This window comes from Ranitomeya imitator, chromosome 3 (assembly GCF_032444005.1).
Source record: "Ranitomeya imitator isolate aRanImi1 chromosome 3, aRanImi1.pri, whole genome shotgun sequence".
Classification (NCBI taxonomy): Eukaryota; Metazoa; Chordata; class Amphibia; order Anura; family Dendrobatidae; genus Ranitomeya; species Ranitomeya imitator.
Window position 1 is genome coordinate 508,539,408 of NC_091284.1, and position 26,089 is coordinate 508,565,496.

The 26,089-nt window shown below is 43.4% G+C and overlaps 1 protein-coding gene across 2 annotated transcripts in view; it reads left to right on the plus strand.

Moving 5' to 3' along the window:
* Window positions 1–26,089, plus strand: part of FRMPD4 (FERM and PDZ domain containing 4) — a 735,397-nt gene that overhangs the window by 671,042 nt on the left and 38,266 nt on the right. For both annotated transcript variants that reach the window (XM_069757665.1, XM_069757666.1), the window contains exon 8: window positions 3,493–3,600. In XM_069757665.1, coding sequence (XP_069613766.1) covers window positions 3,493–3,600 — 108 coding nt within the window. The remainder of the gene's footprint in view (window positions 1–3,492; window positions 3,601–26,089) is intronic.

Below are 26,089 nucleotides of genomic sequence, written 5' to 3' on the forward strand. Positions count from 1 at the left end.
TGCAGACGCTCCTTTATAATGCATTAAGAATGAAAAAATGTGGAATTGTAATTCAAATGCAACAGTACAAAAGACAGCTGCACCATATCACTAATTAATCAGACTCAGTCTGGCACTGCTTGTGTCAGCTCTCCCATCTCTCTCCTTTATCAGCTGCACCTCTGTAATATTTGCAGACTGCTGCACTCATCTTCATTGCTGTAGTATCAACACATAACTGACATGAATGTTTGATCATCATGTTATGGCTTTCTCCTATCTCTATTGCTGACCCGTGAGCTCTGACATCCTTTTTCTATATCCTGAATCATTCTAAAATTGCCACTGCATTCCCTACCTAGCCTTTTATACGTGTCCTAGGCTACATTCCCACGATGACCTTTTGGTGCATTTTTGGTGCTGCGTGTTTTTGCTCTGTCATAAATACAGCGTCTTACAGTTGTAGCAAAGGTGATAGGATTTATAGAAATCTCAGGCCCACTGTGCTTCTTTTAAAGCTGCATAAACTGACCTGTGGTGCGTTTTTCAACTTGGTTGCATGTCAGTTTCCCTTGTGCTACACTGAGTTTTCTGTGTGGAATTTCCATATGCACTTGCATTAGGCACTGAATTTTCCCAGGTAAAAAACGCACACTCATTTTTAGTGCATTTCCGCAGTGCAAACACATAAAAAAATGCATGTAATCTGCACATAAGTATGTCAATAGAGTTTTGTGAAAGCAAAAAAACAGGAAGTGTCAAAAACAAAACAGCTTTATTTAATGCATGACACACCAAACAGAGTCAAAAATGGCAATGAAAAAATGCAAGTAACCTAATTTAAATAGTAGATTTACTTACACAAGGTAAGAAAAACTTGAAGTTTATTTCACAAAAACATTAAAATCAGGAATGATAAAACATAGCAGACCAGACTACAGAGAAATGAAGCCAAGACCGACTAGTTTCCACATACTGCCTTAATCATGGTCTTAGCTTCATTTCTCTACAGTCTGGTCTGCTATGTGCTATCATTCCTGATTTTAATGTTGTTTTAAATAAGCTTCAAGTTTTACTTACCTGAGGATGTTTCTCTGGAGAATCTACTACTTTTTTTCTACTTGCCGCTGCAGCCCTGGCCTGGGCTGCTCCATGTGCAATTCCTCCTCCCGACATGGGTGTTTTCATTGTTGGCGAGCTGACTTCTTCTGTTTCTTCCACGTAATTTAAATAGGTTCATAATTGGTGCAGAAATTCTGCAACACCAAAAACTCACCAAAGGCTTATCATGGGAATGCAGCCTAAGGCCATGTTCACACCATCCTTTTTTTAATGCGGAATCGCCGCGATTTTCCCGCTGCGGGTCCGCAGCTGTTTTCCATGCAGGGTACATTACAATGTACCCTATGGAAAACAGGAACTGCTGTGCCCACATTGCGGAAAATCGCGAAAAAAGCCGCGCTGAATAGCCGCGGTAAAAAAGAAGTACCATGTCACTTCTTTTTGCGGAACTGCAGCGGTTCTGCACCCATAGAGCTCCATTGTGAGGTCAAACCCGCAGTAAAACCCGCAGATGAAAAAAATATCTGCGGGTTTTCTGCGGTTTGTGGTGCAGAACCGCTGCAGTGTGGCTGCCCCCCCGTGCCCCAATCCCACCTCCCCATGCTCCAATGCCACCCCCCGTGCTCCGACGCCCCCCCATGCCCTCATCTCCCCACCTTATACTTACCCGGCCTCCCGGTGTCCGTCCGTCCATCTTCTCCCTGGGCGCCGCCATCTTGCAAAATGGCGGGCGCATACGCAGTGCGCCCGCCGAATCTGCCGGACGGCAGATTCGTTCCAAAGTGCATTTTGATCACTGAGATATAACCTATCTCAGTGATCAAAATAAAAAAAATAGTAAATGACCCCCCCACCTCTTTGTCACCCCCATAGGTAGGGACAATAAAAAAATAAAGAATTTTTTTTTTCCACTAAGGTTAGAATAGGGTTAGGGGTAGGGTTAGGGGTAGGGTTAGGGGTAGGGTTAGGGGTAGGGTTAGGGTTAGGGTTAGGGGTAGGGTTAGGGTATTTTCAGCCATTTTAACCCTAAAAAACTTCCTAGAAAACACACAGACTCTGCATAAAAAACTGCATAAAAAACACACTAAAAAACGCATTAAAAAACGCATCAAAAAACGCACCAAAAAAGCACCAAAAAAGGACCTGCGTTTTCTGCCAAGAGCTGCGGTTTTTAATGCAGAAAAAACAGCAGGGAAATCAGGAACGTGTGAACATGGCCTTATAGTCCCTCCTTTTTGGCCGCGCATTACCTTTTGATGTAATAGTTGCAAGGTATTATAGGGAAGCCCATGTAACTATGTCTAATGCCATTTGAGAGTTTTATTGCTTTTTGACAATTAGAACAAATCAAATTGTAAATTGTTTGAGTTCAATAGAACCTGCAAATTTCATACAATTCAACATAAATTTGATTTGTATCGAATTGGTTGAACATCTCTATTAGCCACATGTTTCTCCCTCTCTTTTGCAAACCCTATGGCTCCCATTCAGGTTATAAACGGCTGTATAAAATGGTATGTAGATCATTGTATCACTGGCATAATAGTCACCTTTGATAACAATTGTACACATACTTTTATAATTATATAGAAGTTGAATCTATTTACTTGAGAAATCTTTCTATTGTCCAATATTTTAACTGCAGAAATTACTTTTTATAAGTACTTAAATCTATATGTTAAACAAGTGGGTGTTTATAGGAGTTTAACAGTGGATTTGAAAAACCACTGCTTCCCCTCAGAACCATAAAATATATTTCTACAATCAAGGATATGTCCACACGTTAAGTATTTGGTGTAGACACCTCTGCACCATTTCTGCATCTCTTGGCAGGAAAAACGCAGTGTAAAATATGCACGTTTTTGTCACATTTTTTACATGCATTTTCTTTGCAGATTTCCCCAATTTATTAGATTAGGTGAAATCTGTAGAAAAAAAGGCTGAAAGAATTGACCTGCAGCAGATTTAAATCTGCAGTTAAAAATTAAGCAATGTGTGCATGAAACTACAGAAATCTCATACACTTTGCAGGGACTTGGAAATCCTTCTGGTTTTGTGACTAAATTGCTCAGAAAAAAAGCTACAAAAACGCAACGCACTTTAGACACAGATCCTAAGAAATCACATGCATTGTGCTACACTGACAGATTTTATGTTCAGAGTCTAGGTTCCTGCCATCATACCATTATTTCAACTGATTAACTAATTGCGAGCATAGCCCCAATCTCATAAGCCAACTTTTTATTATTTGAGGCTATGTTTATTTTTTTACCTTTCTGATTGGTTTTACTTTATGTCGTATTTATTAGTTCAATAATGCTTCATGGTCCTCAAAATTCTACTCATCTTATATCTCGTTATTATGACTTTGTTTGTTGACACCACACCATTAAAAATGAACAGAAAAGAAAAAACGTTACATTGTCCTACTTCTCCCTTACATTTCCATAGGAAACCGTCAAAGACAATTCACTTCTATTCATGCCAAATGTCCTAAAAGTCTATTTAGAAAATGGGCAAACCAAATCCTTTCGCTTTGACAGTGGTACATCTATAAAGGTAAGCTCAAAGACCACGATTTGGAATGTCTTTTTATATGACTGTTTCTACAGAGGATTCTTACTAAAAAAATGTTCTACTGAGGACTATGAGAAACGATGCACCTCTGGTGTATGTTATATGGAATTATGACAGGTTTTGTTCATGAAATTATAATCCATAAGCAAATAATAAAATCCATTTATCATGAAGATTCTAATACCAGTAACTATATCATTGCATAACTGAAGGAGAGCAACCACTTACAATACAGTTTTCGATTGACGTGCAATGATTTCTTAGTTTTGCATCTCTGTTGAAGGATATACCCGTGAAAATTGCTTCAGGTCTGTTTATATCTTGAGCAGTTCATACATAAATTAGCATATATTATCTAACGTCCATGCAGTGGAATAAGCGATTGCTATAATATTAAAGTAAACATTTGTACCGTGACTATATTAGTGGAAGAGAATTATTCCAGAAGTTTCATAGCCAAGTATATCCAGACAACAGCTTTTATGCAGACTTCTGCGCCTCTCTAATTTTCTCTCTGACCCACTTGGTAACCTTTTGTACTCGACTACATTCATTGTTTTAAGGTTTCAACGCTTCAATAAAGCATTGTAATAACATAGGGTTATAGCTGCTCTTCACGAAAGACATGGCTTTTAACCTGCCAAAGCCTGACCTTGTACTAATGATGAAGAGAGTCTGTCCATATGTTTCTCTTATATGAAACATTTCTTAACCTAAATGTCGCAAATTGACAATGAGCTACTCTAATCATATACTGAGAGATCTATTCATTAAAAGAAAAAGTGAAATTGCAAATTGCTTGCACCAGATGTCTCATCGGTTACAGTATGTTCCTTCATGTCTCATTTATATATTATTCTGTAAAAAAGCAGATGAGAAGAATTCTTTACAGGACTGTGTCCATGTAGAATTGCCATGTCATATGGCATATCGCTTGGTCATGTGTCCAACCTGTAAGTATCTCATAAAGCACAAATTTTGTGAAATGTTCCTTTTTTCGATTCTCGCACACCCACAGTTTAGGGAGTCGAAACACAGCTCTTTGCAAGTTAATAGTGTTTTATTGTAGCTCCCACGAAAGGATATGGTTGACAGAACTACTATGCAGTGAAAATCTGCAAGAAATGCAACACCTGGCACTGTAGGCCCTTTCATGTTGATTATAAGGCCGACGTCACACTTGCGAGTTTTACGGACGTAAGAGCGCAGAAACTACGTCCGTAAAACTCGCAAAACGTACGGCACAATTATTCTCTATGACCCTGCTCCTATCTGCCGTATTAAACTGATCAGTATTATACGGCTTCCTACGGCCATACAAAATCGCAGCATGCTGCGTTTGTCACCATACTGCGCAAGAAATACGCCAATGAAAGTCTATGGAAGCGTGAAAAATACGGATTACACACGGACCAGCAGTGTGACTTGCGAGAAATACGCAGCGGTGTTAGAGAGATAAGCCGGTAATTCAGTGCGGTGTACAGTAAAATCACACTGACAGCTTAGAATAGAATAGGTAGAATTAATGTCTACACATAGAATAGGTATACAGTTAGGGCCAGAAATATTTGGACAGTGACACAAGTTTTGTTATTTTAGCTGTTTACAAAAACATGTTCAGAAATACAATTATATATATAATATGGGCTGAAAGTGCACACTCCCAGCTGCAATATGATAGTTTCCACATCCAAATCGGAGAAAGGGTTTAGGAATCATAGCTCTGTAATGCATAGCGTCCTCTTTTTCAAGGGACCAAAAGTAATTGGACAATGGACTCTAAGGGCTGCAATTAACTCTGAAGGCGTCTCCCTCGTTAACCTGTAATCAATGAAGTAGTTAAAAGGTCAGGGGTGGATTCCACGTGTGTGGTTTTGCATTTGGAAGCTGTTGCTGTGAGCAGACAACATGCGGTAAAGGAACTCTCAATTGAGGTGAAGCAGAACATCCTGAGGCTGAAAAAAAAGAAAAAATCCATCAGAGAGATAGCAGACATGCTTGGAGTAGCAAAATCAACAGTTGGGTACATTCTGAGAAAAAAGGAATTGACTGGTGAGCTTGGGAACTCAAAAAGGCCTGGGCGTCCACGGATGACAACAGTGGTGGATGATCGCCGCATACTTAATTTGGTGAAGAAGAACCCGTTCACAACATCAACTGAAGTCCAGAACACTCTCAGTGAAGTAGGTGTATCTGTCTCTAAGTCAACAGTAAAGAGAAGACTCCATGACAGTAAATACAAAGGGTTCACATCTAGATGCAAACCATTCATCAATACCAAAAATAGACAGGCCAGAGTTAAATTTGCAGAAAAACACCTCAAGAAGCCAGCTCAGTTCTGGAAAAGTATTCTATGGACAGATGAGACAAAGATCAACCTGTACCAGAATGATGGGAAGAAAAAAATTTGGAGAAGAAAGGGAACGGCACATGATCCAAGGCACACCACATCCTCTGTAAAACATGGTGGAGGCAACGTGATGGCATGGGCATGCATGGCTTTCAATGGCACTGGGTCACTTGTGTTTATTGATGACATAAGAGCAGACAAGAGTAGCCGGATGAATTCTGAAGTGTACCGGGATATACTTTCAGCCCAGATTCAGCCAAATGCTGCAAAGTTGATTGGACGGCGCTTCATAGTACAGATGGACAATGACCCCAAGCATACATCCAAAGCTACCCAGGAGTTCATGAGTGCCAAAAAGTGGAACATTCTGCAATGGCCAAGTCAATCTCCAGATCTAAACCCAATTGAGCATGCATTTCACTTGCTCAAATCCAGACTTAAGACGGAAAGACCCACAAACAAGCAAGACCTGAAGGCTGCGGCTGTAAAGGCCTGGCAAAGCATTAAGAAGGAGGAAACCCAGCATTTGGTGATGTCCATGGGTTCCAGACTTAAGGCAGTGATTGCCTCCAAAGGATTTGCAACAAAATATTGAAAATAAAAATATTTTGTTTGGGTTATGTTTATTTGTCCAATTACTTTTGACCTCCTAAAATGTGGAGTGTTTGTAAAGAAATGTGTACAATTCCTACATTTTCTATCAGATATTTTTGTTCAACCCTTCAAATTAAACGTTACAATCTGCACTTGAATTCTGTTGTAGAGGTTTCATTTCAAATCCAATGTGGTGGCATGCAGAGCCCAACTCGCGAAAATTGTGTCACTGTCCAAATATTTCTGGCCCTAACTGTATATATATATATGTCATTGAGACACATATATGTATATATATTAATATTTATTCCAGCGCTATACAGCTTGAAAGCCGGTAATTCAATTACCGGCTTTTTCTTTCTCCTTCCTAAACCCGACATGATTTGAGACATGGTTTACATACAGTAAACCATGTCTTCTCTCCATTTTTTTTGCAGATTCCACACTACTAATGTCAGTAGTGTGTATCTGCAAAATTTGGCCGTTCTATCTACTAAATTAAAGGGTTAAATGGCGGAAAAAATTGGCGTGGGCTCCCGCTCAATTTTCTCCGCCAGAGTAGTAAAGCCAGTGACTGAGGGCAGATATTAATAGCCTGGAGAGGGTCCATGGTTATTGGTCCCCCCCTGGCTAAAAACATCTGCCCCCAGCCACCCCAGAAAAGGCACATCTGGAAGATGCGCCTATTCTGGCACTTGGCCACTCTCTTCCCATTCCCGTGTAGCGGTGGGATATGGGGTAATGAAGGGTTAATGCCACCTTGCTATTGTAAGGTGACATTAAGCCAGATTAATAATGGAGAGGCGTCAATTATGACACCTATCCATTATTAATCCAATTGTAGTAAAGGGTTAAATAAAACACAAACACATTATTTAAAATTATTTTAATGAAATAAAAACAATGGTTGTTGGAGTATTTTATTCTACGCCCAATCCAGTCACTGAAGACCCTCGTTCTGTAACAAAAAAAACATAATAAACCAACAATATCCTTACCCTCCGCAGATCTGTAACGTCCAACGATGTAAATCCATCTGAAGGGGTTAAAATAATTTGCATCCACGAGCTTTGCTAATGCAATGATGCTCATGGCTGCAAAAACCCCGGAAAATGAAGGTAAAGTAGGTCAATGACCTATATTTACCTTCATTTGCGGTGAGGCGCCCTCTGCTGGTTGTCCTCATATGAACTCGAGCCTGGGAGCTTTCTAGGAAAGTTTCCACGATCTAGAAACATCCAGCAGAGGGCGCCTCACCGCAAATGAAGGTAAATATAGGTCATTGACCTACTTTACCTTCATTTTCCGGGGTTTTTGCAGCCATGAGCATCATTGCATTAGCAAAGCTCGTGGATGCAAATTATTTTAACCCCTTCAGATGGATTTACATCGTTGGACGTTACAGATCTGCGGAGGGTAAGGATATTGTTGGTTTATTATGTTTTTTTTGTTACAGAACGAGGGTATTCAGTGACTGGATTGGGCGTAGAATAAAATACTCCAACAACCATTGTTTTTATTTCATTAAAATAATTTTAAATAATGTGTTTGTGTTTTATTTAACCCTTTACTACAATTGGATTAATAATGGATAGGTGTCATAATTGACGCCTCTCCATTATTAATTTGGCTTAATGTCACCTTACAATAGCAAGGTGGCATTAACCCTTCATTACCCCATATCCCACCGCTACACGGGAATGGGAAGAGAGTGGCCAAGTGCCAGAATAGGCGCATCTTCCAGATGTGCCTTTTCTGGGGTGGCTGGGGGCAGATGTTTTTAGCCAGGGGGGGGCCAATAACCATGGACCCTCTCCAGGCTATTAATATCTGCCCTCAGTCACTGGCTTTACTACTCTGGCGGAGAAAATTGCGCGGGAGGCCACGCCAATTTTTTCCGCCATTTAACCCTTTAATTTAGTAGATAGAACGGCCAAATTTTGCAGATGCACACTACTGACATTAGTAGTGTGGAATCTGCAAAAAAAATGGAGAGAAGACATGGTTTACTGTATATAAACCATGTCTCAAATCATGTCGGGTTTAGGAAGGAGAAAGAAAAAGCCGGTAATTGAATTACCGGCTTTCAAGCTGTATAGCGCCTGAATAAATATTAATATATATACATATATGTGTCTACTGACATATATATATATATATATAGACAGTATATATATATTTTTTTTTTTTGGGGGACATATGGATCACTTCTATAGCGGTATGTTGGTTTTGCAAGCCTGCGAGAAAACCACGCAGTACGGATGCCATACGGATTACATACGGAGGATGCCATGCGCAGAAAACGCTGACACACCCTGCCTACGGAGGAGCTACGGACCACTATTTTCGGGACTTTTCAGCGTATTACGGCCGTAATATATGGACCGTATTGTTTTACGCTGTGTGTGACACCGGCCTAAGTGGTGGTCCCCCAAAAATTGGAAATTGACAATTAGGATATGATGACATACTGATGATATACTGCAGTCTAGTCATATGCTATTAGTTCATAAACTAGCAAACAATCTTTATTATGTAGGTGTCACCAAAACAGGGCATGTAGATCGAAGCACAATATCTCAAATTGTTAGACTCTCCAGTCAGCATAAACAATGAACATAAATTGATTAAAGGGATATTTTCATACAAACTCTTTCCTTATGACATACATAAGGTACGATTATGTGATTATGCTAATCACAGAGTTTGATCAGAGCGGGATCCGATTTTCTTAGTGCTGTAAAGAGAAAAAAAAAGTTTCTCCATCTTTTCCATTATGAAAATTGGACAGCACTCGGATGCCATCTAATTCTCGGAGGCAAATCACTGCAATGTTTTTCCTCTGACCACTTATGCCAAGAAAAAAATTGGACATTTTGCACAACCCCATAGAATAACTAGGATACCAATGCTATCCATCAAAACCACGGATAGCACTTATCCACTTAAAATGGTCATCTACACAAGCTCTTAGGCTGATTTCAGCTTTCTCTGTTCATAACAGCTGACCGCTGTAGGATTCTCAAGTGGTAACAGATGATTGTTATGCAATTTCCATTCTGAAAGGAGTTAATACTAGTAATGCATGAACCCTGAATTTCATTTGTATGAAGTCTGGCTTAATGGGTTTACTTGCTGTCAGTTATTTTCTTGTTATTTTATTGAGAGAGGAGGATAAGCCAATACTAGACACCTCTTAAGTAAAGTTACCTCAAAGGGAGAGCAAGCGGATTAGGCATGAAACATTCAACATGCCTAATCACAGTTTTCACCCCAGCATAGGCCAACTGAATGCCAGCCAAACATCTAAGAGATTTTTCATTGGGCAACTTATATGGCCACAATTATGCTTTTTACTGGTGCACAATTACTTATTTAACCCCTTAACCCCCAAGGGTGGTTTGCACGTTATGGACGGGCCAATTTTTACAATTCTGACCACTGTCCCTTTATGAGGTTATAACTCTGGAACGCTTCAACGGATCCAGGTGATTCTGACACTGTTTTCTCGAGACATATTGTACTTCATGATAGTGGTAAAATTTCTTTGATATTACCTGCGTTTATTTGTGAAAAACACGGAAATTTGGCGAAAATTTTGAAAATTTCACAATTTTCCAAATTTGAATTTTTATGCAATTAAATCACAGAGATATGTCACACAAAATACTTAATACATAACATTTCCCACATGTCTACTTTACAACAGCACAATTTTGGAACCAAATTTTTTTTTGTTAGGGAGTTATAAGGGTTAAAAGTTGACCAGCAATTTCTCATTTTTACAACGCCATTTTTTTTTAGGGACCACATCTCATTTGAAGTCATTTTGAGGGGTCTATATGATAGAAAATATCCAAGTGTGAGACCATTCTAAAAACTGCACCCCTCAAGGTGCTCAAAACCACATTCAAGAAGTTTATTAACCCTTCAGGTGTTTCACAGGAATTTTTGGAATGTTTAAATAAAAATGAAAATTGAACTTTTTTTCACAAAAAATTTACTTCAGCTCCAATTTGTTTTATTTTACCAAGGGTAACAGGAGAAAATGGACCCCAAACGTAATTTGTCCTGAGTACGCCGATACCCCACATGTGGGGGTAAACCACTGTTTGGGCGCAAGACAGAGCTCGGAAGCGAAGGAGCACCATTTGACTTTTCAATGCAAAATTGACAGGAATTGAGATGGGACGCCATGTTGGGTTTGGAGAGCCACTGATGTGCCTAAACATTGAAACCCCCCACAAGTGACACCATTTTTGAAAGTAGACCAACTAAGGAACTTATCTAGATGTGTGGTGAGCACTTTGACCCACCAAGGGCTTCACAGAAGTTTATAATGCAGAGCTGTAAAAATAAAACAAACATTTTTTCCCACAAAAATTATTTTTTAGCCCCCAGTTTTGTATTTTCCCGAGGGTAACAGGAGAAATTGGACCCAAAAGTTGTTGTCCAAATTGTCCTGAGTGCGCTGATACCCCATATGTGGGGGGACCACCGTTTGGGCTGCAGGTGTCACATTGCGTTTGCAGAGCCCCAATGTACCTAAACAGTAGAAACCTCCCACAAGTGACACCATTTTGGAAAGTAGACCCCCTAAGGTACTCATCTAGATGTGTGTGAGAGCTTTGAACCCCAAAGTGTTTCACTACAGTTTATAACGCAGAGCCGCGCAAATAAAAAATATTTTTTTTTCCACAAAAATTATTTTTTAGCCCCCAGTTTTGTATTTTTCCAAGGGTAACGGGAGAAATTGGACGCTAAATATTGTTGTCCAATTTGTCCTGAGTACGCTGATACCCGATATGTGGTGGGAACCACCGTTTGAGCGCATGGCAGAGCTTGGAAGGGAAGGAGCGCCATTTGGAATGCAGACTGAGATGGAATGGTCTGCATGCGTCACATTGCGTTTGCAGAGCCCCTAATGTACCTAAACAGTAGAAACCCCCCACAAGTGACCCCATATTGGAAACTAGACCCCACAAGGAACTTATCTAGATATGTTGTGAGAACTTTGAACCCCCAAGTGTTTCACTACAGTTTATAACGCAGAGCCGTGATAATAAAAAATCCTTTTTTTCCCACAAAAATTATTTTTAGCCCCCAGTTTTGTATTTTCCCAAGGGTAACAGGAGAAATTGGACCCCAAAAGTTGTTGTCCAATTTGTACTGAGTACGCTGATACCCCATATGTTGGGGTATACCCCTGTTTGGGCACACGGGAGAGCTCGGAAGGGAAGGAGCACTGTTTTACTTTTTCAACGCAGAATTGGCTGTAATTGCGATCGGACGCCACGTCGCGTTTGGAGAGCCCCTGATGTGCCTAAACAGTGGAAACCCACCAATTATAGCTGAAACCCTAATCCAAACACACCCCTAACCCTAATCCCAACGGTAACCCTAACCACACCTTTAACCCAGACACACCCCTAACCCTAATCCCAACCTTATTCCCAACCGTAAATGTAATCCAAACCCTAACCCTAACTTTAGCCCCAACCCTAACCCTAACTTTAGCCCCAACCCTAACTGTAGCCCCAACCCTAGTCCCAACCCTAGCCTTAACCCTAGCCCTAACCCTAACCCTAGCCCTAAACCTAACCCTAGCCCCAACCCTAACCCTAGCCCTAACCCTAACCCTAGTCCTAACCCTAACCCTAGGGCTAACCCTAGCCCTAACCCTAGCCCTAGCCCTAACCCTAGCCCTAACCCTACCCCTAACCCTAATGGGAGAATGGAAATAAATACATTTTTAAAAATTTTTAATTTTTCCCTAACTAACGGGGTGATGAAGGGGGGTTTGATTTACTTTTATAGCGGGTTATTTAGCGGATTTTTATGACTGGCAGCCGTCACACACTAAAAGACGCTTTTTATTGCAAAAAATATTTTTTGCAATGCCACATTTTGAGAACTATAATTTTTCCATATTTTGGTCCACAGAGTCATGTGAGGTCTTGTTTTTTGCGGGACGAGTTGACATTTTTATTGGTAACATTTTCGGGCACGTGACATTTTTTTATCGCTTTTTATTCCAATTTTTGTGAGGCAGAATGACCAAAAATCAGCTATTCATGAATTTCTTTTGGGGGAGGTGTTTATACCGTTCCGCTTTTGGTAACTGTTAGGACTGGCGGAATGCACCAATTACAAGATGTAATGGAACAAGGTGCGTTCGCAGTCCGAGGTCAACCGTGCAGGTAAAAACCCTGCTGCTAGTAAGACGGACTATATGGCGGTACTACAAGTATACACGCACGGGTTAACTACACCCTGCGTGAAGGAAGCGATCCTGTTGCGTCACAGGACCGCGGTACCGCACATAGAGCGCGAGCAAGTAATCAGCGAACTCAACCCCAACTAGGATTGAAGTCCGATTAGACACTTGCTGGCACAACACCGCAACTGGGTGTGTAAGGAAACTAAATAAGAATATAAAGGCACAAAAGTGCATGCGGTGCCGCACAGACGGACGCCACTAACCACCCAGGCTTGGGTCAGGAAAGCGCAGAGCAAGCGCACGGCGCCGTACAGGCGGACACAGCAACTGGTAGCTGTAATGTGTGTTACGTGCTGTTGGATAAGTCGGGCGCTAGATAGCAAACATACACCTTCCGCGAACAGACATTCAATAGGGAGGGTTATTTAAAGAGCGACTTTCACTCACAACACACACACACATATTTACAAGACAAAACTAGCACATGGCCGTGCGGTCATGCGCAGTTTATGTAGCTGCAGCACAGGAAACAGCTACAGAAGTTTTGCCCTTTTAGGACCTGCCAAAAGGACCAATGGGATGTGCTGCAGTACTTGAGCATGTGACCCTCGATCTCCAACAGGAGATCTTGCCCTGGGCATGCTCAGTGTGTGCAAATAAGGACTTAGATCCAGAAACGTCCACTCGCCGCTGCCCAGCACTGGCTTCAATGGCAGAAGCAGGAAAAGCAGCAGTAACTCTTCGCACAGAGTCAGACTGAGCGAGACGCTGGGATCGACGTCCCTGCTGAGCAGACTCCACTGCGGCTGGAGGAGAATGGGAGACCGTAGCGGAGACGGATCGAGATTCCCCCTGTGCAGCAGAGGAAACTCGACTCCTAACATTACCCCCCCTCCAAGGGCCCCCCCCACCCCATGGGCCTACCTACGTTCGAAGGCAGCAATGAGCTGCGGGGCCCAAATGTGCTCAACAGGCTCCCAGGACCTGTCCTTGGGGCCACAACCCTTCCAGTCTACCAAATAAATTTTTTGCCACTTACCACCTTGCACCCCAAAATAGCGTTCACCTCCTAATCGTCCATAGACGAACCCGATGTCCCAGCAGATGACTTGGAGAACCGGGACATATACACGGGTTTCAAGAGGGACACATGAAAGGTGTCGGTGATACCCAGGCGTGGCGGAAGGGCCAAACGATAGACCACAGGATTAACCTGCTCGAGGACCTTGAATGGGCCCAAGTAGCGAGGAGCAAATTTAGTGGACTCAACTCGCAGCCTGATGTTACGGGCGGAGAGCCACACCAAGTCGCCAGGAGCAAAGGTCGGAGCGGGGCGCCGATGAGCATCGGCGGAGGACCTCATTCTCTCCTTAGAGGCCCGAATGGCATCCTGAGTGCGGTCCCAAATATCCCGTGCCTCCACAGCCCAGTCTGCCACCCTGGAGTCGGCGGAAGACACGGGCATAGGCACAGGTATCCGTGGATGCTGACCATAGTTGAGGAGGAATGGGGTTTGTCTAGTGGAGTCGGCTACGGCATTGTTCAGTGCAAACTCTGCCCATGATAGCAAGGATGCCCAGTCATCCTGCCTGGCTGAAACAAAATGTCGCAGGTATGTGACCAAGGTCTGGTTGGCCCTCTCTACCAAACCATTCGTCTTGGGATGATATGCGGAAGAGAGATTTAACTCAATGCTGAGGAGACGACAAAGCTCTCTCCAGAACCGAGACGCAAACTGGGGACCTCGGTCACTGACAATTTTGTCTGGCATGCCATGTAGGCGGAAGATGTATCTTATGAACAACGCTGCCAAGGCCCGTGCAGAAGGTAACCGTGGGAGCGGCACCAAATGCACCTTTTTCGAGAAATGATCGGTAATAACCCAAATGACGGTACAGCCGCGAGACTTGGGCAAACCCACTACAAAGTCCATCCCGACCATCTCCCAGGGCCTGTCTGCCACCGGCAAGGGATAGAGTAACCCAGATGGCCGTTGTCGAGGAGACTTATTTTTGGCGCATGAGACACACGCCAGAACGTAATCTCTGACATCTCGGACCATATGCGGCCACCAGTACGTCCTCGCCAGTAGCTCAGATGTCCTCTTTGTCCCAAAGTGTCCACCCACCCTGGACGAATGAGCCCAAGAGAGAACCTCCGGTCGCAAATTAATGGGCACAAAAGTCTTGCCCGGAGGCACAGACTCTAGCGAAACTAGCGCTACGGTTCTCAGGCTCTCGGAAGGGACAATAAGCCGAGGATCCTCTTCCTCCTCCTCAGTTGACATAAGGAGCGAGAGAGAGCGTCAGCACAGATATTCTTCTCCCCGGCGAGATAATGACGAGAAAAGTGGAACCGGGAGAAGAACAGGGACCATCTGGCCTGGCGAGAATTTAGCCGCTGGGCTGTCTGCAAATAGACCAAATTTTTGTGGTCCGTGTAAACTTGGAAGGGAAACCGCGCACCTTCCAGAAGGTGTCTCCACTCCGAAAAGGCCAACTTCATTGCTAGCAACTCCCTGTCCCCGATGGAGTAGTTTCTCTCGGCTGGCGTGAAGGTCTTAGAGAAGAAGAAGCATGGATGCTTCCGACCTTGAGCATCCTTTTGATAGAGGACTGCTCCAGCACCAACGGACGAGGCATCCACCTCCATTAGGATGGCTTATCCACATCGGGACGATGTAAGATGGGAGCGCTAGCAAAGTGGGACTTAATAGAAGTGAAGGCCTTGGAGACCTCTTCCGACCACAATTTGGGATTCGCTCCCTTCTTGGTGAGGGCTACCAAGGGAGCTACCAGAGTTGAGAAGTGGGGAATGAACTGGCGGTAATAGTTTATGAACCCCATAAAGCGCTGCACCGCTTTAAGAGAATGGGGCTCTTGCCAGTCCATCACAGCCTGTAGTTTGGCAGGATCCATAGCCAATCCCCGGGCGGAGATGATATAGCCCAGGAAAGGTAAAGACTCCTGCTCAAACATACACTTCTCCAACTTTGCATAAATAGAGTTTGCCCGTAGGAGGTCGAAGACTCTGCTAACATCTCTCCGGTGGGAGTCAATATCTGGAGAAAAGATGAGAATATCATCCAGATAGACTACAACTGAGGTGGAAAGCATATCCCGGAAGATGTCATTGACAAAGTCTTGGAAAACGGCTGGGGCATTACAGAGCCCGAAGGGCATTACCAGATACTCATAGTGCCCATCTCTGGTGTTAAACGCCTTTTTCCATTCGTCCCCCTCACGGATGCGAATCAGGTTGTAAGCACCCCGCAGATCTAGTTTAGTAAACACCCTTGCTCCCCGAAGCCTATTGAAAAGCTCAGATATCAAGGGCAAAGGATACTTGTTCTTAACGGTGATAGCGTTAAGACCCCTGTAGTCTATGCATGGACGTAGTTCCCCATTCTTCTTCTGCACGAAAAAGAACCCTGCCCCAGCAGGTGATACCGACTTCCTGATGAACCCTCTTGCCAGATTCTCTTGAATGTACTGAGACATTGCCTCCGTCTCCGGGAGAGATAATGGATAGACTCGACCCCGGGGAGGCTCAGCACCAGGCAAGAGATCAATAGGACAGTCAAAGGGGCGATGGGGCGGAAGGGTCTCCGCCGCCTTTTTGGAGAACACGTCTGCATAAGACCAATATTGCTTGGGGAGAGAGGATAGATCTGCGGGTACCTCTGTAGTAGCAACCTGAACGCACTCTCGGTGACACCTACCCCCACAAGATTCACCCCATCCCAGAATTCTGCCTGAGGACCACTCGATGTGTTATCTGTGAGGGCAGTGTCGACCCATTCACCACTCGTACCGTTACTGGTTGAGGTAGCATAACCAGGGGTATTGCGTGACGTTGGGCGATGGCAGAAGACATAAAATTGCCCTCCGCCCCAGAATCCACGCAGAGCTCTACCGAGTGGGAGGATGAGCCTAATGTTATTGTCCCCTTAAAGGACAATTTGGAGGCAAACATCGCCGTGTCTAGTGTGCCTCCTTCTACTACCACTAGACACTGACGTTTCCTCGACCGCTGGGGACATCTGGTGGCAAGATGTCCTGACTGCTGGCACACATGACAAACCTGGAGTGCACGAGCGGTCCGGGACTTAGATCCCGCTCGTGACACTAGCATAGGCTCATGGGACTCAGGGGCCTGGACTGGAGATTCCAAAGGTTTGGCGAAGGTGGGAGCCAGCCGAAACCTCTGCCTACACTGGGCTCGCTCTAACCTCCGCTCATGAAAACGGAGGTCAATACGAGTGGATACTGTTATTAATTCCTCCAGTGTGGCGGGAATCTCCCTAGTGGCCAGGGCGTCCTTAACGTGGTCAGCCAGCCCCCTCCAAAATATAGGAATGAGGGCTTTATCCGACTACTCCAGCTCAGAAGCTAGGGTGCGGAAGTGTACGGCAAAATGGCTGACCAAGGACGAGCCCTGAGTCAATGCCAACAGTTGGAGCGCCGTATCATGGGTGACACGAGGTCCTAAAAAGACCTGTTTCAGAGTGCTCAGGAATAACGGAGCACTCTGCACCACATGATCGCCATGCTCCCACAGCGGCGTAGCCCACTGCAACGCCCTGTCCGACAGGAGAGACACGATAAACCCCACCTTTGCCCGCTCTGTAATGAGAGGCCAAAAGCTCGAGATGTATAGAGCACTGACTCACGAAACCCCTACAAGACTTACTGTCACCAGAAAATTTCTCTGGTAGCGGGAGGCGAGATAGAGTCGGAACAGGGGTGGCAGTGGACAAGGTAGCTGCAGCCACGCTAGCAGCCTGAACAGCGACAGCAGTGACATCCACAGCTGAGGTTGAACGCTCTAGAGCCGCCAACCTTCCCTCCAGCTGCTGGATGTACCGCTGTAAACGCTGATCGTCCGCCATTTACTAGCCAGACCTTGGCGCTAGTATTATGTTAGGACTGGCGGAACGCACCAAGTACAAGATGTAATGGAACTAGGTGCGTTCGCAGTCCGAGGTCCACCGTGCAGGTAAAAACCCTGCTGCTAGTAAGACGGACTATATGGCGGTACTACAAGTATACACGCACGGGATAACTACACCCTGCGTGAAGGAAGCGATCCTCTTGCGTCACAGGACCGCGGTACCGCACATAGAGCGCGAGCAAGTAATCAGCGAACTCAACCCCAACTAGGATTGAAGTCCGATTAGACACTTGCTGGCACAACACCACAACTGGGTGTGTAAGGAAACTAAATAAGAATATAAAGGCACAAAAGTGCGTGCGGTGCCGCACAGACAGACGCCACTAACCACCCAGGCTTGGGTCAGGAAAGCGCAAGGCAAGCGCACGGCGCCGTACAGGCGGACACAGCAACTGGTAGCTGTAATGTGTGTTACGTGCTGTTGGATAAGTCGGGCGCTAGATAGCAAACATACACCTTCCGCGAACAGACATTCAATAGGGAGGGTTATTTAAAGAGCGACTTTCACTCACAACACACACACATATTTACAATACAATACTAGCACATGGCCATGCGGTCATGCGCAGTTTATGTAGCTGCAGCACAGGAAACAGCTACAGAAGTTTTGCCCTTTCAGGACCTGCCAAAAGGACCAATGGGATGTGCTGCAGTACCTGAGCATGTGACCCTCGATCTCCAACAGGAGATCTTGCCCTGGGCATGCTCAGTGTGTGCAAATAAGGACTTAGATCCAGAAACGTCCACTCGCCGCTGCCCAGCACTGGCTTCAATGGCAGAAACAGGAAAAGCATCAGTAACTCTTTGCACAGAGTCAGACTGAGCGAGACGCTGGGATCGACGTCCCTGCTGAGCAGACTCCACTGCGGCTGGAGGAGAATGGGAGACCGCAGCGGAGACGGATTGAGATTCCCCCTGTGCAGCAGAGGAAACTCGACTCCTAACAGTAACATTGATAAAGCAGTTTTATTCTTCGGGTCAGTACGATTACAGCAATACCTCATTTATATCATTTTTTTATGTTTTGGCGCTTTTATACGATAAAAACTATTTTATAGAAAAAATAATTATTTTTGCATCGCTTTATTCTGAGGACTATAACTTTTTTAAATTTTGCTGATGATGCTGTATTGCAGCTCGTTTTTTGCGGGACAAGATGACGCTTTCAGCAGTACCATGGTTATTTATATCTGTCTTTTTGTTATTCCACTTTTTGTTTGGCAGTATGATAATAAAGCGTTGTTTTTTGCCTCATTTTTTTTTTTTTCTTACGGTGTTTACTGAAGGGGTTAACTAGTGATATCGTTTTATAGGTGGGGTCGTTATGGATGCGGCGATACTAAATATCTGTAGTTTTATTGTTTTTTTTTTTTATTTAGATAATGTTAGGGCTAGCGGAACGCACCAAATAATAAGACAGATAGTATCCAAGGACGACTTGCACTCACAACAAACACACGTATGCAAATGTACACTAGCGCATGGCCGTGCGGTCATGCGCAGTTTATATAGTTGCAGCACAGGAAGTGGCCACAGAAACTTTGCCCTTCCAAGACCTGCCAAGAGGACCAATGGAATGTGCTGCAGGGCCTGAGCATATGACCCTCGATCTCCAACGGGAGATCTTGCACTGGGCATGCTCAGTGTATGCAGACAAGGACTTAGTCCCAGAGAAGTCCGCTCGCTGCTGACCAGCACTGGCTTTAATGGCAGAAGCTGAAGAAGCAGCAGTAACTCTCTGTACAGAGTGAGACTGAGCAAAACGCTGGGACCGACATCCCTGCTGAGCAGACTCCACTGCGGCTAGACAAGAATGGGAGACCGCAGCGGAGATGGCTCGAGATTCCCCCTGTGCAGAAGCGGGAACTCGAGACCTAACAGATAAAGAAATGAATTTATGGGAATAATACATAGTAACATAGTTAGTAAGGCCGAAAAAAGACATTTGTCCATCCAGTTCAGCCTATATTCCATCATAATAAATACCCAGATCTACGTCCTTCTACAGAACCTAATAATTGTATGATACAATATTGTTCTGCTCCAGGAAGACATCCAGGCCTCTCTTGAACCCCTCGACTGAGTTCGCCATCACCACCTCCTCAGGCAAGCAATTCCAGATTCTCACTGCCCTAACAGTAAAGAATCCTCTTCTATGTTGGTGGAAAAACCTTCTCTCCTCCAGACGCAAAGAATGCCCCCTTGTGCCCGTCACCTTCCTTGGTATAAACAGATCCTCAGCGAGATATTTGTATTGTCCTCTTATATACTTATGCATGGTTATTAGATCGCCCCTCAGTCGTCTTTTTTCTAGACTAAATAATCCTAATTTCGCTAATCTATCTGGGTATTGTAGTTCTCCCATCCCCTTTATTAATTTTGTTGCCCTCCTTTGTACTCTCTCTAGTTCCATTATATCCTTCCTGAGCACTGGTGCCCAAAACTGGACACAGTACTCCATGTGCGGTCTAACTAGGGATTTGTACAGAGGCAGTATAATGCTCTCATCATGTGTATCCAGACCTCTTTTAATGCACCCCATGATCCTGTTTGCCTTGGCAGCTGCTGCCTGGCACTGGCTGCTCCAGGTAAGTTTATCATTAACTAGGATCCCCAAGTCCTTCTCCCTGTCAGATTTACCCAGTGGTTTCCCGTTCAGTGTGTAATGGTGATATTGATTCCCTCTTCCCATGTGTATAACCTTACATTTATCATTGTTAAACCTCATCTGCCACCTTTCAGCCCAAGTTTCCAACTTATCCAGATCCATCTGTAGCAGAATACTATCTTCTCTTGTATTAACTGCTTTACATAGTTTTGTATCATCTGCAAATATCGATATTTTACTGTGTAAACCTTCTACCAGATCATTAATGAATATGTTGAAGAGAACAGGTCCCAATACCGACCCCTGCGGTACCCCACTGGTCACAGCGACCCAGTTAGAGACTATACCATTTATAACCACCCTCTGCTTTCTATCACTAAGCCAGTTACTAACCCATTTACACACATTTTCCCCCAGACCAAGCATTCTCATTTTGTGTACCAACCTCTTGTGCGGCACGGTATCAAACGCTTTGGAAAAATCGAGATATACCACGTCCAATGACTCACCGTGGTCCAGCCTATAGCTTACCTCTTCATAAAAACTGATTAGATTGGTTTGACAGGAGCGATTTCTCATAAACCCATGCTGATATGGAGTTAAACAGTTATTCTCATTGAGATAATCCAGAATAACATCCCTCAGAAACCCTTCAAATATTTTACCAACAATAGAGGTTAGACTTACTGGCCTATAATTTCCAGGGTCACTTTTAGAGCCCTTTTTGAATATTGGCACCACATTTGCTATGCGCCAGTCCTGCGGAACAGACCCTGTCGCTATAGAGTCACTAAAAATAAGAAATAATGGTTTATCTATTACATTACTTAGTTCTCTTAGTACTCGTGGGTGTATGCCATCCGGACCCGGAGATTTATCTATTTTAATCTTATTTAGCCGGTTTCGCACCTCTTCTTGGGTTAGATTGGTGACCCTTAATATAGGGTTTTCATTGTTTCTTGGGATTTCACCTAGCATTTCATTTTCCACCGTGAATACCGTGGAGAAGAAGGTGTTTAATATGTTAGCTTTTTCCTCGTCATCTACAACCATTCTTTCCTCACTATTTTTTAAGGGGCCTACATTTTCAGTTTTTATTCTTTTACTATTGATATAGTTGAAGAACAGTTTGGGATTAGTTTTACTCTCCTTAGCAATGTGCTTCTCTGTTTCCTTTTTGGCAGCTTTAATTAGTTTTTTAGATAAAGTATTTTTCTCCCTATAGTTTTTTAGAGCTTCAATGGTGCCATCCTGCTTTAGTAGTGCAAATGCTTTCTTTTTACTGTTAATTGCCTGTCTTACTTCTTTGTTTAGCCACATTGGGTTTTTCCTATTTCTAGTCCTTTTATTCCCACAAGGTATAAACCGCTTACACTGCCTATTTAGGATGTTCTTAAACATTTCCCATTTATTATCTGTATTCTTATTTCTGAGGATATTGTCCCAGTCTACCAGATTAAGGGCATCTCTAAGCTGGTCAAACTTTGCCTTCCTAAAGTTCAATGTTTTTGTGACTCCCTGACAAGTCCCTCTAGTGAAAGACAGGTGAAACTGCACAATATTGTGGTCGCTATTTCCTAAATGCCCAACCACCTGCAGATTTGTTATTCTGTCAGGTCTATTAGATAGTATTAGGTCTAAAAGTGCTGTTCCTCTGGTTGGATTCTGCACCAATTGTGAAAGATAATTTTTCTTGGTTATTAGCAGAAACCTGTTGCCTTTATGGGTTTCACAGGTTTCTGTTTCCCAGTTAATATCCGGGTAGTTAAAGTCCCCCATAACCAGGACCTCATTATGGGTTGCAGCTTCATCTATCTGCTTTAGAAGTAGACTTTCCATGGTTTCTGTTATATTTGGGGGTTTGTAACAGACCCCAATGAGAATTTTGTTACCATTTTTCCATCCATGAATTTCAACCCATATGGACTCGACATCCTCATTCCCTTCGCTAATATCCTCCCTTAAAGTGGACTTTAGACAAGACTTTACATAGAGACAAACCCCTCCTCCTCTCCGATTTTTACGATCGTTTCTAAACAGACTGTAACCCTGTAAGTTAACTGCCCAGTCATAGCTTTCATCTAACCATGTCTCGGTTATTCCCACTATGTCAAAGTTACCTGTAGATATTTCTGCTTCTAGTTCTTCCATCTTGTTTGTCAGGCTTCTGGCGTTTGCAAGCATGCAGTTTAGAGGATTTTGTTTTGTTCCAATCTCCTCACTGTGGATTGTTTTAGAAATGTTCTTACCTCCCTTCTGAGTATGTTTTCCTGGGTCGTCTTTGTTCGAGTCTAATATATATATATATATATTTTTTTTCATTATTTAGGGATTTTTTTTTTTTTTTACACGTGTGGAAATTTTTTTTTTTTACTTTTTTACTTTGTCCCAGGGGGGACATCACAGATCGGTGACTTACAGCACTGCAGGCTTCACAGTGCCTGCTCTAAGCAGGCTCTGTGAAGCCACCTCCCTCCCTGCAGGACCCGGATGCCGCGGCCATCTTGGATCCGGGTCTGGAGCAGGGAGGGAGGTAAGGAGACCCTCGCAGCAACACGATCACATCGCGTTGCTGCAGGGGTCTCAGGGAAGCCCGCAGGGAGCCCCCTCCGTGCGCGATGCTTCCCTGCACCGCCGGCACAACGCAATCATGTTTGATCGTGGTGTGCCGGGGGTTAATGTGCAGGGAGCGGTCCGTGACCGCTCCTAGCACATAGTGCCGGATGTCAGCTGCGATAGGCAGCTGACACCCGGCCGCGATCGGCCGCGCTTCCCCCGTGAGCGCGGCCGATCGTGCTGGACGTACTATTCCGTCCTTGGGAAGTAGGGCCCACCCCACATGGACGGAATAGTACTTCCATTGGCAGAAAGGGATTAACTTAAACCTATCCCATAAAATCAATTCCTGTTCAGTAGGGTATAAATCTAACTTATAAAAGAAATTAATTCTTCAAGCATGTGAACTTTATGGGTCATTTGGCTTCTATTACCCTCCTTACCCTAACCAAGCTCTTGCTTTATCCTGAATTAAGTTGTTTCCCCATTTCATAGAGATGGGTGCATTATGAGTTTATTCCCCTAGGAAATGACTTCTTTTGAGCTCAACCACCTAAGAAACGAGATCCCCGGGTGCAGAAAACTTCCGTAGACCAGAAGGGCACAAGACAACATTTTCTTTATATTACCTGGAACTTTTCTTTCTTTTTTTTTGTCTATGACATCTTTTTGAATCCTTCTTGTGTTTTTTTTTTTTTACAGGACACTTTTGAGTCTTTTTTTTTTTTCATCATTCTGAAGTGAATATATGATATTCTTTAATTCATAATTTTTTTATATTTTTCTTATAATGGTAGAATGCATAACAAATTATTATTATTAAAACTTATTTGTCATTTTTTGTTGATGGCATTGAATGCTTACTTTATAGTCCACGTAAAAGAAGAAAACGAGGGCACTCACCAGTCTTCTTATTGTGCAAAGATCACTTTATTAGTCCAACATATAAAAGTCCAAGGTCGGGCAACGGCGGAGCCGAAGCTCAGGTGAGCAGGGGGGAGCGGAGACGACGGCCGTTTCGCGCTGTGCTTGCGCTTCTACGGGTCAGTGCATGTGAGAGCAAGACAGCGGAAATATAGTACCGGCCATGGTACCACCCCCCACCGCTACCTCCCTCCCACAGACATACAAAAACACTCAATAAAAAGCACAACTTTAAAACAATGTGACATATCTAGTGTATCTCACATTTAGATATATACAGAATGTACAGAATGACAAAACATGAGTTTAGTGCGCAAGAATAGACATTACTCAATATCTTCTTAGATCTTAGATGAAATCTAACGACTCACAAATAAAATTGACAAAATTCCGACTTCTATCCGAGGTGCACAAAATCTGCTCGATAGCCTCAACTCCAGCTTTTTGTGGAATGCAGTAGAAGATTTTATCACATGTAGGACGGATCACGTAGTATACGTGATTTTGTGCCCTTGTAAATATTACTACATTGGGAAAACTATACGACCTCTGTTCATGCGGTTCCGGGAACATTGCAGATCGATTGCTACAGGTAAAGGAGTGCCGCGTCTGATCTCTCATGTAAGAGATAAACACGGGGGTAAAGCAGATTGTCTCACCTTTGCAGGGCTTGAGAAGGTGTCTTTGCCAGCTGGAGGGGGTGATTTAGATAATTTGCTTCTTAGAGTTGAAGCTAGGTGGATCATGCGCTGTGAAGCGATGGGGCCCCTGGGTTTTAACGATAGGGTGGATTTGTCTATTTTTCTTTGAAATAGGGAAACCTCGGGATTAGTTTCAGTAGGATCTTTGAGCATTCACATTTGAAATGTGATGAATATGAAAATGAAGATATTGAGTAATGTCTATTCTTGCGCACTAAACTCATGTTTTGTCATTCTGTACATTCTGTATATATCTAAATGTGAGATACACTAGATATGTCACATTGTTTTAAAGTTGTGCTTTTTATTGAGTGTTTTTGTATGTCTGTGGGAGGGAGGTAGCGGTGGGGGGTGGTACCATGGCCGGTACTATATTTCCGCTGTCTTGCTCTCACATGCACTGACCCGTAGAAGCGCAAGCACAGCGCGAAACGGCCGTCGTCTCCGCTCCCCCCTGCTCACCTGAGCTTCGGCTCCGCCGTTGCCCGACCTTGGACTTTTATATGTTGGACTAATAAAGTGATCTTTGCACAATAAGAAGACTGGTGAGTGCCCTCGTTTTCTTCTTTTACGTGGACTATGCAGTTGGATCTGTTTTCCTCGAGGAGCACCCGAAGTGTGTGATGTGGCAGCGTTGGTTAACCCATGAAGCACTGAAGTGTTAATACATCACTTGGCTTTGTGTCCTTGTTTTGAAGGCTGTGCTGCCCCATTTACTTTTTTATTTATAGAATGCTTACTTTAATTGACAAACTAACATTATTGGTATAATGTATGAGGCCTGGAGATGGAATTATTGGAGGTGATGAGAAGAAGAAAAAGGTAACTCCATCTCAATGTCGGTACAGCAATTAATGCGGAAATATTTTATTCTTCATGTTCATGGATGTTGTACTGAGGGGGGGCAAACACATAATACTGCCAGGCCATCATTTCTAGAATGTGAAAAAAAAAACTAAAAACAACTTCCTTTAGATTTGTGAATATATATTGTATGTAGGTGGAGACAAAGATTTCCAGGCTTTTCATATAAAACAATAGCTATACAATAGTGCTATATAGATGGTTTGAGTGAGAACAATACTACCTGCAGTGAAATGTGTGAATTCTTTTCCACTTTTACTTTTGTGCTTATTCTGTAAGATGAAGCACAGTTTAATCTCAGAATAGCGTGGCAGTTATGTAATGTGAATATAATCATAATGGCAGGCTGCACGATACACAACAAAACATGCACCAGGCTCACCAGCAGCAACTCTTGCCTCTTTTGTGTAAGGCAGTAATTAGAATTGCCATTATAAGTAGATTATTTGTTAATATCCTCCTAACAGAGGGAATCACATTTCTGATCAAATTTCAACACTTGGATTTGTCGTTGACATTCGTTCAGTCCTCAGCATTTCCCTTGGTCTCATTAAGAAAACCAATGAGTCTCTAAGCTGTGATATTGCAGCAGCAATGTTTAATTGGTGCCGTAATCTACCTAATGCAAAATATGTCTATCAGCTTTCCCATCACTTCTGTCATTGTACTTAACATTTCCTGTTTAGCAATCCATGCCATCT